Source organism: Oryx dammah, unplaced genomic scaffold (genome assembly GCF_014754425.2).
Source record: "Oryx dammah isolate SB20612 unplaced genomic scaffold, SCBI_Odam_1.1 HiC_scaffold_7, whole genome shotgun sequence".
Taxonomy (NCBI): Eukaryota; Metazoa; Chordata; class Mammalia; order Artiodactyla; family Bovidae; genus Oryx; species Oryx dammah.
In genome coordinates, this window is record NW_024070191.1 from 32,989,644 (window position 1) to 33,003,692 (window position 14,049).

At 40.3% G+C, this 14,049-nt stretch overlaps 1 protein-coding gene across 4 annotated transcripts in view; it reads left to right on the top strand.

Moving 5' to 3' along the window:
- LOC120865674 (disintegrin and metalloproteinase domain-containing protein 32-like) overlaps positions 1 to 14,049 on the top strand; it is a 188,520-nt gene that overhangs the window by 76,612 nt on the left and 97,859 nt on the right. For all 4 annotated transcript variants that reach the window (XM_040242987.1, XM_040242989.1, XM_040242986.1 and 1 more), the window contains exon 10: positions 7,396 to 7,477. In XM_040242987.1, coding sequence (XP_040098921.1) covers positions 7,396 to 7,477 — 82 coding nt within the window. The remainder of the gene's footprint in view (positions 1 to 7,395; positions 7,478 to 14,049) is intronic.

Genomic DNA, 14,049 nt, shown 5'->3' on the forward strand with positions numbered 1-14,049 from the left:
GAGCAGGGGCCCCTCTCTAGTTGTGCTGCACACGCTTCGCATGGCGGTGTCATGGCCTCTAGGGCACACCAGCTTCACTAGTTGCCGCTCTCAGCTCTAGAGCACAGGCTTAATAGTTGTGGTGTATGGGCTTGGTTGCTCCATGACATGTGGGACTCCCGGACTAGGGATCAAGCCTGTACCTACTACACTGGCAGTTAGATTCTTTACCACTGAGTCACCAGGAAGCCCAAAATTGTCTTCTTTACTTCTCTTTCTGGTAAAATTTATTAGTGTATAGAAGCACAACTAATTATATTAATTTTGTATCCTGCGACTTTACAAAATTCATTGATGAGTTCTAACAGTTTTTTGTGGCATCTTTAGGATTTCCTATACATAGTATCATGTCATCTGCAAACAGTAAGTTTTACTTCATCCTTTCCAGTTTGGATTCCTTTTACTTCTTTTTCCAGTTTGAATGCTATGGCTAGGACTGCTAATACTATGTTGAATATAGTGGCGAGAGTATAGTGGGCATCCTTGATGTGTTCCTAGTCTTAGAGGAAATGCTGCCAGTTTTTCGTTCCTAGGTATGATGTTAGGTGCTGTGGGTTTGTCTTATACGACCTTTATCATGTTCAGTATATTCTTTTATAGGGCTTCCCTGGTGGCTCAGTGGTAAAGAATCTGCCTGCCAATGCAGGGTCATGGGTTCCATCCCTGGACATGGGTTCCATCCATCCCTGGCAAGATCCCCTGGAAAGGAAATAGCAACCCACTCCAGTATTCTTGTCTAGGATATCCCCTTGACAGAGGAGCCTTGTGGGCTACAGGCCATGGGGCCACAAGATAGTTAACTAAAGTGTACCTTAGCAACTGAACAAAATGTTCATTTCTACCCATTTTGTTGAGAATTTTTTGCCATAAATGCATGGTAAATGTTGTCAAAAGCTTTTTCTGTGTTGGTTCAAATGACTGTTTTTTTACTCTTCAATTTGTTAATGCGTATGACATTGATTTGGAAAACTCAGCCGTGGTCACAGGACTGGAAAAGGTCCGTTTTCATTCCAATCCCAAAGAAAGGCAATGCCAAAGAATGCACAAACTACCACACATTTGCACTCATCTCACACGCTAGTAAAGTAATGCTCAAAATTCTCCAAGCCAGGCTTCAACAGTACATGAATGGAAAACTTCCAGATATTCAAGCTGGATTTAGAAAAGGCAGAGGAACCAGAGCTCAAATTGCCAACATCCACTGGGTCATTGAAAAAGCAAGAGAATTCCAGAAAAACATCTACGTCTGCTTTATTGACTATGCCAAAGCCTCTGACCATGTGGATCACAATAAACTGTGGGAAATTCTGAAAGAGATGGGAATACCAGACCACTTGACCTGCCTCTTGAGAAATCTGTATGCAGGTCAGGAAGCAACAGTTAGAACTGGACATGGAACAATGGACTGGTTCCAAATTGGGAAAGGAGTACGTCAAGGCTGTATATTGTCACCCTGCTTATTTAACTGATATCCAGAGTACATTGTGAGAAACGCTGGGCTGGATGAAGCACAAGCTGGAATCAAGATTGCTGGGACAAATATCAATAATGTCAGATATTCAGATGACATCACCCTTATGGCAGAAAGCAATGAAGAACTAAAAAGCCTCTTGATGAAAGTGAAAGAGGAGAGTGAAAAAGTTGGCTTAAAGCTCAACATTCAGAAAACGAAGATCATGGCATCCGGTCCCATGACTTCATGGGAAATAGATGGGGAAACAGTGGAAATAGTGACAGACTTTATTTTTCTGGGCTCTAAAATCACTGCAGATGGTGATTGCAGCCATGAAATAAAAAGACACTTACTCCTTGGAAGGAAAGTTATGACCAACCTAGGAAAGTTATGACCAACCTTTGTTATGCCAACAGAGGTCCGTCTAGTCAAGGCTATGGTTTTTCCAGTGGTCATGTATGGATGAGAGAGTTGGACTATAAAGAAACCTGAGTGCTGAAGAATTGATACTTTTGAACTGTGGTGTTGGAGAAGACTCTTGAGAGTCCCTTGGACTGCAAGGAGATCCAACCTGTCCATCCTAAAGGAGATCAGTCCTGGGTGTTCATTGGTAGAATAGATGTTGAGGCTGAAACTCCAATACTTTGGCCACCTGATGTGAAGAGCTGACTTGTTTGAAAAGACCCTGATGCTGGGAAAGGTGAGGGCAGGAGGAGAAGGGGATGACCGAGGATGAGATGGTTGGATGGCATCACTGACTCAATGGACATGAGTTTGAGTAAACTCCAGGAGTTGGTGAGGGACAGCGAGGGCTGCCATGCTGCAGTCCATGGGTTTGCAAAGAGTTGACACGACTGAGTGACTGACACTGAGACTGAGTTATAAGTGTAATCAAAAACAAGCAAACAAACCTGAACATATACAGAACAGATTGGTGATTGCCAGAGGTGGTAATGAGGTTGAGTGAAATGGGTGAAGGTGATCGAAAAGTTTAACTTCCAATTTTAAAATAAATAAGCCATGGGGATGGTAGTGTACAGTATGGTAACTATAGGTAACAATACTGCTGTATATTTGAAAGTTGCTTTAGAAAGACAGATTTTATTTTCTTGGACTCCAAAATCAGTGTAGCCATGAAATGAAAAGATCCTTGTCCGTTGGAAGGAAAGCTAAAAAGCAGAGACATCATATTGCTGACAAAGATTGTTGTTACTGAATTGCTCAGTAGCATCTGACTCTTTGCAACCCCATGGTCTGCAGCACACCATGCTACCCTGTCCTTCACCATCTCCCCCAAAGTTTGTTCGAACTCATGTCCATTGAGTCAGTGATTCCATCCAACCATCTGCTTCTCTGTTGTCCCTTTCTCCTTTTGCCATCTATTTTCCCCAGTATCAGGGTCTTTTCCAATGAGTCTGTTCTTCGAATCAGGTGGCCAAAGTATTGGAGCTTCAGCATCAGTCTTTCCAGTGAATATTCAGGACTGATTTCCTTTAGGATGGACTGGTTGGATCTCCTTGCAGTCCAAAGGACTCACAAGAGTCTTCTCCAACACCACAGTTCAAAAGCATCAATTCTTCGGCGCTCAGCTTTCTTTATAGTCCAACTCTCACATCCATACATGACTACTGGAAAAACCATAACTTTGAGTATATAGACATTTGTAGGCAAAATAATGTCTCTTCCTTTTAATATGTTGTGTAGGTTTGTTATACCTTTTCTTCCAGGAAGCAAGCATCTTATAATTCCATGGCTGTAATCACCATTCACAGTGATTTTGGAGCCCAAGAAAATAAAGTCTGTCACTGTTTCCATTGTTTCACCATCTATTTGCCATGAAGTAATGGGACCATATGCCATGATCTTAGTTTTTTGAATGTTGAGTTTTAAGCCAGCTTTTCCACTCTCCTCTTTCACCTTCATCAAGAGGGTCTTTAGTTCTGCCATAATGGTGGTGTCATCTGCATATCTGAGGTTATTGATGTTTCTCCCAGCAGTCTTGGTTTCAGCTTGTGTTTCACCCAGCCCAAAATTTCACATGATGTACTCTGCATATAAGTTAAATAGCAGGGTGACAATATACAGCCTTGACATACCCTTTCCTAAGTTTAAGATGTTGAACTTTGGTGCATTACAGGGAATTTATCCCATTAGAAATATAGAAATTATGGTACAATCAGCATCCTTAAACTTAAGTAATGATCCTTCTTGATATCTTGATGTTATTTTAAAGCACCAATATATTTTTCATATGAGTAATGTGCTGCATGTTAACTCACTTCAGTGGTGTCTGACTCTTTGCAACCCCATGCACTGTAGCCTGCCAGGCTCCTCTGTCCATGGGATTCTTCAGGCAAGAATACTGGCATGGGTTGCCATTTCTTCTTGCAGGGGATCTTCCTGGTCCAGGGGTTGAAACCACGTCTCTTACATCTCCTGCATTGGCAGGTGGGTTCTTTATAACTAATGCCACTTGGGAAGCCCCTGAGTAATGTAATATAGTGGAATAAATACCTTGAAATTATGATCATTAACAGTAATTTCCTGTGGTCTCCATACTCCAGAAATTTATGATCTGAATCCTAAAGGAGGAATAGTGAACATAGCAAGGTTAATTTTTCAAAACCTTTTACAATATTTCCTTTATTCAACAAGTGTTTGTTGAGATAACATAGCATAGTGATTCAAATTTAAGCTCTGGAGGCCAACTGCCTGCATTTAAGTTCAGCCCTGTCTGTCACCTAGGTCAATTGATGTGTTCTGCCTCAATTTCCCTATGTTTGCTTTTATTGTTGTTATTCTTTCCCATCTTTATTGAGTTATAATTGATAGGTAAAAATTTTATATATTAAGGGGTACAGTGTGGTTTTTTAATAGCATTTAAAGATTGTTTATTATTTATTTATTTTGGCTGTACTGGTCTTTGTTGCTGTGTGAGGGATTTCTCCAGTTGTGACAAGCGGAGGTTACTCCCTAGGTGCAGTGTTCAGGCTTCTCATAGGGCTTCAGTAGTTGTGGTACATGGGCTCAGTAGTTGTGGCCTGTGGGCTCTGGAATGCAGGCTCAGTAGTTGCTGCATATGGGTTTAATTGCCCCGAGGCGTGTGGACTCTTCCCAGAACCATGTCCCTTGCACTGGCAGGAGGATTCTTAACCACTGACCACCAGGGATGTCCACAAGGTGATGTTCTGATATACGTATACATTATAAAATTATAATCAAGTTGATTAACATATCCATCATCTTATACAGTTACCATTTTTTGGTGTGTGGTGAGAAAGTTTAAGTCTACTCTAGCCAATTTCTCATATACAATACAGTGTTATTACTTTAGTCATCTGACTGAACATGAGATCTCTAGGACATATTCATCCTGTGCAACTGAAACTTTATACCTTTGACCATCTTTCCATTTCCCCCACTTCCCAACCCCTGGCAACCACCATTCAACTCTTTCCTTTTATAAGTTGACCCTTTTAGATTCCACATATAAACAAGATCATACAGTACTTGACTTTTCATGTTTGGCTTACTTCACTTAGCATAATGTCCTCCAGGTTTATCCATGTTGCAAATGGCAGGATCTCCTTCTCTTGAGGCTGAATTATATTCCACTGTGTATGTACATCGTATTTTCTTTATCCATCCCTCTCTATACGGAATAATTTAAAAAATGGGCCTCTTGGGTATCATCTTGCATGACTGGGGGCACTCACTATGTTCTCACCTTTCCTTGTGGGAGAAATCATGGCTGAAGGCATGTCTCTTGGCACTGAGCTTTGCTGTGTTGGGGGAATGGTGACGTGGGCAGAGTGAAACTGTTTTCAACTAAGAATGTGAATGTTCCTAGATTTTTTTTGCTCAAATGTGGTGTGGGACCCTTCCTTGGACTCTTAGGCCACAAAAATACTCTCATCTGTGAGTGTTTCTCAAAATTGTCTCTGGAGAGAGAGATGAGGGATAAAAGTTCCAAGTCTGCCATCTTGCTATGTCATTGCAGAAGATTAATGTTAATACATTATGTCTATCTGTTTATAGTTTAAAGGAGGAAGAAACAATGAGAGGGAGAGTGAGAGCAAGAGTGAGAGAAAGATCCAAAGTAATGCATCAAATTAGAAGTGTGAAGACAGATTTAGACATATTTAAACTCAAAGGAAGGTGGAAGGCATTACAGGTTATTGAAGCAGTGTACTTAGAGATATAGGAGTAAGTTTGGAAGGAATGATGCTAAAGCTGAAACTCCAGTACTTTGGCCACCTCATGGGAAGAGTTGACTCATTGGAAAAGACTCTGATGCTGGGAGGCATTGGGGGCAGGAGAAGAAGGGGACGACAGAGGATGACATGGCTGGATAGCATCACCGACTCGATGGATGTGAGTTTGAGTGAACTCCAGGAGTTGGTGATGGACAGGGAGGCCTGGTGTGCTGCAATTCATGGGGTTGCAAAGAGTTAGACATGACTGAGCGACTGAACTGAACTGAATAATTGTTTTCAGAGTATGGAATTCATAGTTATAACTGTAGTGAAACCTCTGTAGGAGAAGAGGGAAACAAGAAACATTGAAGAAGTAAAACATTAAATCTTGATAACTGATTCGATGTGAAGATTGGATAGGCAGTAATAAGTAAAAAGTTATTATTGTGTCCAGCTCATCAGGAGTATGGATAGAGTTTAGGGGAAAGTCTTATCTATTGGGAGAACTGTCTTGAATGAAGAAAGAATTTAAGCAATAATTTGATATTGGACTGTAAAACTAAACTTGGGTGTTAAGGGCAAATACTTGGATACAAGTGCTGGAGGGTAGGAATGTACAGTATCAGAATAAGGGAGCAGTGGAGGGACAGTGCAATTGTGAAGTAAACTGTACTTGAGACTGAGGGGACATTTCAAATTGAGAATTAAGTATCAAGCTTTTCTACATACATCCTGGAATGTTTGTTTTGGCTGAGGCTTTAAAGATGGCAGAATATGTTTGGAGCATCTGTATCTTAGTAATTGAAAGTATGGCCCTGGATTCAAACTGTCTTAAGTTCATATCCTTCAGCAGTACTTATTAAGTCTGCTGTCCTGAGCAAGTTATTTGTACTTTCCATCTGATATTTGATTTGTTCAGTGGGGACAAATAATATCTATTTCACTGGGTGGATTTGAGAATTAAATAGAATAATTTATATAAATCTCTGAGAATTTTGCAATTATTATATGGCAGGCTATATGGTGTCTTTTTCTTTTTTTTTTTTACTTTATTTTACTTTACAATACTGTATTGTAAAGCAGAAAAAAGTTGTAGAACAATATAGTATTACAGTAAGAAAATGGCGAGCTTACCTATATTTGAGTGAAAAGTTTTAATCCATACATTAAAGCTATTTTTCATTGTTACTGAGCAAAATGCTTTTGATTGACATGTTTGATCAAAGTCTTTGGTGCATGTGTGCGTATTCAGTTGCTAAATTGTGTCCAACTCTTTGTGACCCCATGGACTGTAGCCCACTAGGCTCCTCTGTCCAGGGGATTTCCCAGACAAGAATACTGGAGTGGGTTGCCATTTCCTTCCAGGGAATCTTCCTGACCAAGGGGTCAAACCCTGGTCTCCTGCATTGCAGGCAGATTCTTTACTGTCCCTTTACAGGGAAGCCTGTAAAGGCTTTGGTAACCTTAACCAAATGTCACAAGAACAGTAAAGTTATCAAAAATTTGGATTTACTGGATATGTTTTAGAAACCCAAAGTGCTTAAGCTCATTTAATTAACACTGTTTTACAAATGTGAAACAAAGACATAAAGATTTTACTTCAATTTGATTCAGACTAGAATTTTATGAACTACAGGAAAATTCTCAGCAGGAAATATCATATATGAATTGTCAAAATTAATTATCATTTAATACTTATTTATCTAGCTTTAGAGAATATCCAAATTATGTGGGAGCAGCATTTCCTGGAAAGATGTGTGTTACCGGTTATTCTGCAGGAATTGCTCTGGTATGTAATGACTTAATCTTATTTGAAAACAAGTACATTAAAAAATTTCCCAGCATTACAGCATATATATTACACATTTTACATTTATATTTACATTTAGATATTGCATTTATATTTTTCATCACTGTTAAAACTTTGGAATATGTAGTATTAATAGAATTCTGAAGTGCAAAGTATCTTATTATAGATATTTGGAAGTTAAAGTGGAATAAAATATCACAAATACACTTGTATTCCTTACTATATTGAAGAGTGCATCATGAAAAGATCTGCAAAGATATTCCTATAACCTAAAGAGATTTTTTTTCTTGTAGGTATAAAATTGGAGAAGTAGTCTTACAGATAAAATAACTTCAAAATCAAAACAAGTGATCAACCAAAAAATATGATAAAAATTCTTTAAAATGTTTCAAACTTTTATGTTATTGTTCAGTTGCTCAGTCATGTCCAACTCTTTGTGACCCCATGGACTGCAGCATGCCAGGCTTCCCTGTCCTTCACCACCTCCCGGAGTTTGTTCAAACTTATGTTGTTTGAGTCAGTGACTCCATCCAACCATCTCATCCTCTGCTGTCCCTTTCTCCTTTTGCCATCTATCTTTCCCAGCATCAGGGTCTTTTACAATGAGTTGACACTTTGCATCCGGTGGCCAAAGTATTGGAGCTTCAGCATTAGTCCTTCCAATGAATATTCAGTGTTTATTTCCTTTAGAGTTGACTGGTTGGATCTCCTTGCAGTCCATGGACTCTCAAGAATCTTCTCCAGCACCACAATTTGAAAGCATCAGTTCTTTGGTGCTCAGCCTTTTTTATGGTCCACTTCTCATATCCATATGTGACTACTGGAAAAACCATAGCTTTGACTATATGAGTCTTTGTTGGCAAAGTAACATCTCTTTTTTAACATGCTGTCTAGGTTTGTTATATCTTTTCTTCCAAGGAGCAAGCATCTTTTAATTTCATGGCCGCAGTCACCATCGGCAGTGATTTTGGTGCCCAGAAAAATAAAGTCTGTCACGGTTTCCGTTGTTTCCCCATCATTTGCCATGAAGTGATGGAACCAGATGTCATGATCTTCAATTTCTGAATGTTGAGTTTTAAGCCAGCTTTTCCACTCTCCTTTTTTACCTTCATCAAGAGGCTGTTTAGTACCTCTTCACTTTTTGCAATAAGGGTGGTGTCATCTGCATATCTGAGGTTATTGATATTTCTCCTGGAAGTCTTAATTCCAGCTTGTGCTTTTTCCCAGCTTGGCATTTCTCATGATGTACTCTGCATATAAGTTAAATAAGCAGGGTAACAATATACAGCCTTTATGTACTCCATTCCCAATTTGAAGCCAGTCTGTTGTTCCATGTCTGGTTCTAACTGTTGCTTCTTGATCTGTATACAGGTTTCTCAGGAGGCAGGTCAGGTGGCCCAGTATTCCTATCTCTTTAAGAATTTTCCAGTTTGTTGTGATCCACACAGTCAAAGGCTCTAAGTGTTGTCAATGAAGCAGAAGTAGATGTTTTTCTGGAATTCTCTTTGCCTTTTCTATGATCCAGCAGATGTTGGCAATTTGATCTCTGGTTCCTCTGCCTTTTCTAAATCCAGCTTGAACATCTGGAAGTTCACGGTTCACGCACTGTTGAAGCCTGTCTTGGAGAATTTTGAGCATTACTTTACTAGCCTGTGAGATGAGTGCAACTGTGCGGTAGTTTGAACATTCTTTGGCATTGTCTTTCTTTGGGATTGGAATGAAAACTGACCTTTTCCAGTCCTGTGGCCACTGCTGAGTTTTCCAAATTTGCTGGCTTATTGAGTGCAGCACTTTCACAGCATCATCTTTCAGGATTTGAAAAAGCTCAGCTGGCATTCTATCACCTTCACTAGCTTTGTTCGTAGTGATTCTTCTAAGGCTCACTTGACTTTGCACTCCAGGATGTCTAGGTGAGTGATCACACCATCGTGATTATCTGGGTTATGAAGATCTTTTTTGTATAATTCTTCTGTGTATTCTTGCCACCTCTTCTTAATATCTTCTGGTTCTGTTAGGTCCATACCATTTCTGTCCTTTATTGTGCCCATCTCCCAGCTTTGCATGAAATATTCCCTTGGTATCTCTAATTTTCTTGAAGAGATCTCTAGTCTTTCCCATTCTATTGTTTTCCTCTATTTCTTTGCATTGATCACTTAGGAAGGCTTTTGTATCTCTCCTTGCTATTCTTTGGAACTCTGCATTCGAATGGGTCTTTTTTCTTCTTTGCCTTTACCTTCTCTTCTTTTCTTAGCTATTTGTAAGGCCTCCTCAGACAACCATTTTGCCTTTTTGCCCTTCTTTTTCTTGGGGATGGTCTTGATCACTGCCTCCTGTACAATGTCACAAACCTCCATCCATAATTCTTCAAGCCCTCTGTTTATCAGATCTAATCCCCTGAATCTATTTCTCACTTCCACTATATAATCATAAGGGATTTGATTCAGGTCATCCCTGAATGGTCTATGGTTTTCCCTACTTTCTTCAGTTTAAGTCTGAATTTTGCAATAAGGAGTTCATGATCTAAGCCACAGTCACTCCTGGTCTTGTTTTTTCTGACTATATAGAACTTCTCCATCTTCTGTTGCAGAGTATAATCAGTCTGATTTTAATATTGACCATCTGGTGATGTCCATGTGTAGAGTCATCTCTTGTATTGTTGGAAGAGGGTGTTTGGTATGACCAGTGTATTCTCTTGGCAAAACTCTGTTAGCCTTTGCCCTGCTTCGTTTTGTACTCCAAAGCCAAACTTGCCTATTACTCCAGGTATCTCTTGACTTCCTACTTTTACATTCCAGTCCCCTGTGACAAAAAGGACATCTTCTTTTTGGTGTTAGTTCTAGAAGGTCCTGTCGGTCTTCATAGAACTGTTCAATTTTAGCTTCTTTGACATTAGTGGTGGTGGCATAGACTTGGATTACTGTGATATTGAATGGTTTGCCTTAGAAACAAACAGATCATTCTGTTGTTTTTGAGATTGCACACAAGTACTGCATTTCAGACTTTTTTGTTTACTATGACGGCTATTCCATTTCTTCTGAAGGATTCTTTCTCACAGTAGTAGATGTAATGGTCGTCTGAATTAAATTAGCCCTTTCTGGTCCATTTTAGTTCACTGATTCCTAAAATGTTGATGCCCACTCTTGGCATCTCCTCTTTGACCACTTCATTGATTTACCTTGATTCATGGACCTAACAGTCCAGATCCCTATGCAATATTGTTTTTTATAGCACTGGACTTGACTTCCATCACCAGTCACATCCACAACTGGGAGTTGTTTTTGCTTTGGCTCCATCTCTTCATTCTTTCTTGAGCTATTCCCCTAGCTTTGTTTTTATCTTGGCGATTTTGTTTGGTTCCATTTTATAGTTTCTAGTTCCTTGTTTCAGTAATGTGTGTTTCTATTGACAATCTTTCTTAATTCCTTCAGCATTTTTATTAATTGCTCTTTGAACTTGGGTTCTGGTAGATCTGGGATGTCTGTTACATTGTTTTTTTCAGAGGATTTATCTTTTTTTAATTGGGAGTAGTTCTTCTGCCTTTTCGTTATAGTTCTCTGACTCTATTAATTTAAAAGAAACAGTTATCTACTCTGGTCTGAAGGTCTGTTTTTATGTGGAAGTGAAAGCTGAGCACAGAATTGATGCTTTTGAACTGTGGTGTTGGAGAAGACTCTTGAGAGTATCTTGGACTGCAAGGAGATCTAACCAGTCTATCCTAAAGGAAATCAGTTCTGGGTGTTCTTTGGAAGGACTAATGTTGAAGCTGAAACTCCAATATTTTGGCCACCTGATGCGAAGAGCTGACTCATTTAAAAAGACCCTGATGTTTGGAAAGATTGAAGGCAGGATGAGAAGGGGACAAGAGGATGAGATGGTTAGATGGCATCACCAACTCAATGGACATGAGTTTGGGTAAACTCCGGGAGTTGGTGATGGATAGGGAGCCCTGGTATGCTGCGGTTCATGGGGTTGCAAAGAATCGGACACAACTGAGCGACTGAACTTAACTGAGCTGACCCTGTATGTAAGATTGTGTAAGTCCAATAGTTTTGGTTCAAGGGCTGTTTTGATATGAATGCTTGACATGTCTTTCTCAGGGTGTGCTCACCCTTGTCCCCTTGATAGGGGATGTGCTTGTGGTGTGCTGACTGGAGCCTGCACTGGATGTTGAGTGGAGCCTCTTCTTTGCTCTGTGGTTGTCACAGCCCTGTTGGGGACAGAATCTGCTCTTCAGTTGTTGGAATGGAAGTTTCCAGATCCTTTTCTAAACTGTTGTGTGAGGTAGGAGGGACTGGAGCACTCTTACTGGGACAGGAGCTGCTGTGAACTCCTCCCCAGGTGCTGTCCACCATGATTGTGTGATGTTGCCCGCCACTTGATGTGTGCGCCCACAGAGTTTTCTGATTGTGGCACCTGGAATCATCTCTGTCATGGGAGTACCAATAATTAGCTCAGATGTCCCTTAGGCATGAATGCATTGTTCTGGTCCCAAAACTCACTGGTGTGAATCCTTCCAAAGTTATACTCTTGTGCCTGAATTTGGGAGCATGGATGCTGCTGCTGCTAAGTCGCTTCAGTCGTGTCCGACTCTGTGCAACCCCATAGATGGCAGCCCACCAGGCTCCCCCGTCCCTGGGATTCTCCAGGTAAGAATACTGGAGTGGGTTGCCATTTCCTTCTCCAATGCATGAAAGTGAAAAGTCAAAGTGAAGTCGCTCAGTCGTGTCTGACTCTTAGTGACCCCATGGACTGTAGCTACCAGGCTCCTCCATCCATGGGATTTTCCAGGCAAGAGTACTGGAGTGGGGTGCCACTACCTTCTCTGGGGAGCATGGATAATCAGCTTAAATTTCAACTCCCCCACCTCCATGTTTGGGTACCCTGGAAGTTTGCAAAACCCTCGGTGGTGGAAACTGTGCTTTGTTATGAGCATGCTGACAAGAAAACTGCTATGGTGCACCTGTGACCCTTGTTTTGTGTGTTGACAATGGGACTCTTACGGTGGACTCCCACATCATTCTGTGCACACTCCCAGTCATGACCCAGACCATACTCCAGGCCCTTCAAGCTATCTCTGTATAGCCAAACGGAGTCCTTTCCCCAGACTGTCCACTGAAGCTTTGAGATTCAGAACTTGGCCACTTCACACTCCAGTAGGCATGTGGGAAGCTTGCTGACATGCAAAGGCAGTCTGTGCTGGTCTCTCTGTGCCCTGCTGGGGCATAATCCACCTCCCACATTCTCCCCCTTAGTCTCTGAAGCTCCCTCTCTGTCCCACCAGACCTCCCAGGTGGTAAAGGAGATTTCTAGAATGAAGGAACCTTTCTTCTTTCACAGCTCCCTGCCTAGGGGCAGAGGTCCCATTCCAGTTCCTCTTTTCCCTTGTCCCTTCATCCTACTCCGCTAGCTAGGAATCCTTCTTGCAGATTTAGTTGTATGTGATCTTATGCCTGCTTTCAGTAGATTTTCTGTGAAATGTGTTCTGCATGTAGATGTATTTTTGATGTATTTGTGGGAGGAGGCGAGTTCCAGGTGCCTCTATTCTGTCATCTTGATCTCCTCCCACTCAGTAGCATTTTTAAACTTTATACTTTTACTTCTCTTCTTCTCCAGGTTCTTATTCTTTTTTAGTTATTAATTATAGTTTATGTGGTTTTACATCTCTTCTTATATTATATATCCTATAATGTATTTTACTGTAATTGTTTTAGTATATTTGTTTTTCCACTTTTAAGCTAGAGTGAATTATGCACCATCATTATGCTATCACAGTATCTAATTCTGACTATACACTTGCCATTAACAGTGACATTTATGCTAATTTTCTCATGTTTTAATGACGTTAATTAGCATTATTTTACTTCAACTTCACTCCTTTTAGTATTTCTTGTAAGGCATCTCTAGGGATGATGAACTCCTTTAGCTTTTATTTGTTTTAGAATCATGATCTCTTCTTCATTTATGAAGCACAGCTTTGCTGGGCATAGAATTCTTAGCTGACAGTTTTTTCTTTTGATATTTTGAATATATAATCCCATTCTCTCCTCACCTGAAATATTTCTGTTGAGAAATATGCTGATAGTCTTATGGGAGTTCCCTTGTATGTAACCTGATATCTTCTTTTTCTTTCAAAAATTTTTTTTCTTTATTTTAATAATTTAACTGTAATGTGTCCTCATGTAGCCCTATTTGGGTTCAACCTATTCAGGATCCTTTGTGTGTTATGCACTTGGAAATCCATTTCTTTCCCAGTCTTGGAAAGTTTTTGGCCATTTTGCTTTATTTTTTTTTCTTTTTTATTTATTTGTTTATTTATTTTTTATTTTACTTTACAATTCTGTATTGGTTTTGCCATACATTGACATGAATCCACCATGGGTGTACATGCGTCTCCAAACATGAACCCCTCTCCCACCCCCCTCCCCACAACATCTCTCTGGGTCATCCCCGTGTACCAGCCCCAAGCATGCCATATCCTGCATCGGACATAGACTGGTGATTCGATTCCTACATGATATTATACATGTTTCAATGCCACTCTCCCAAATCAT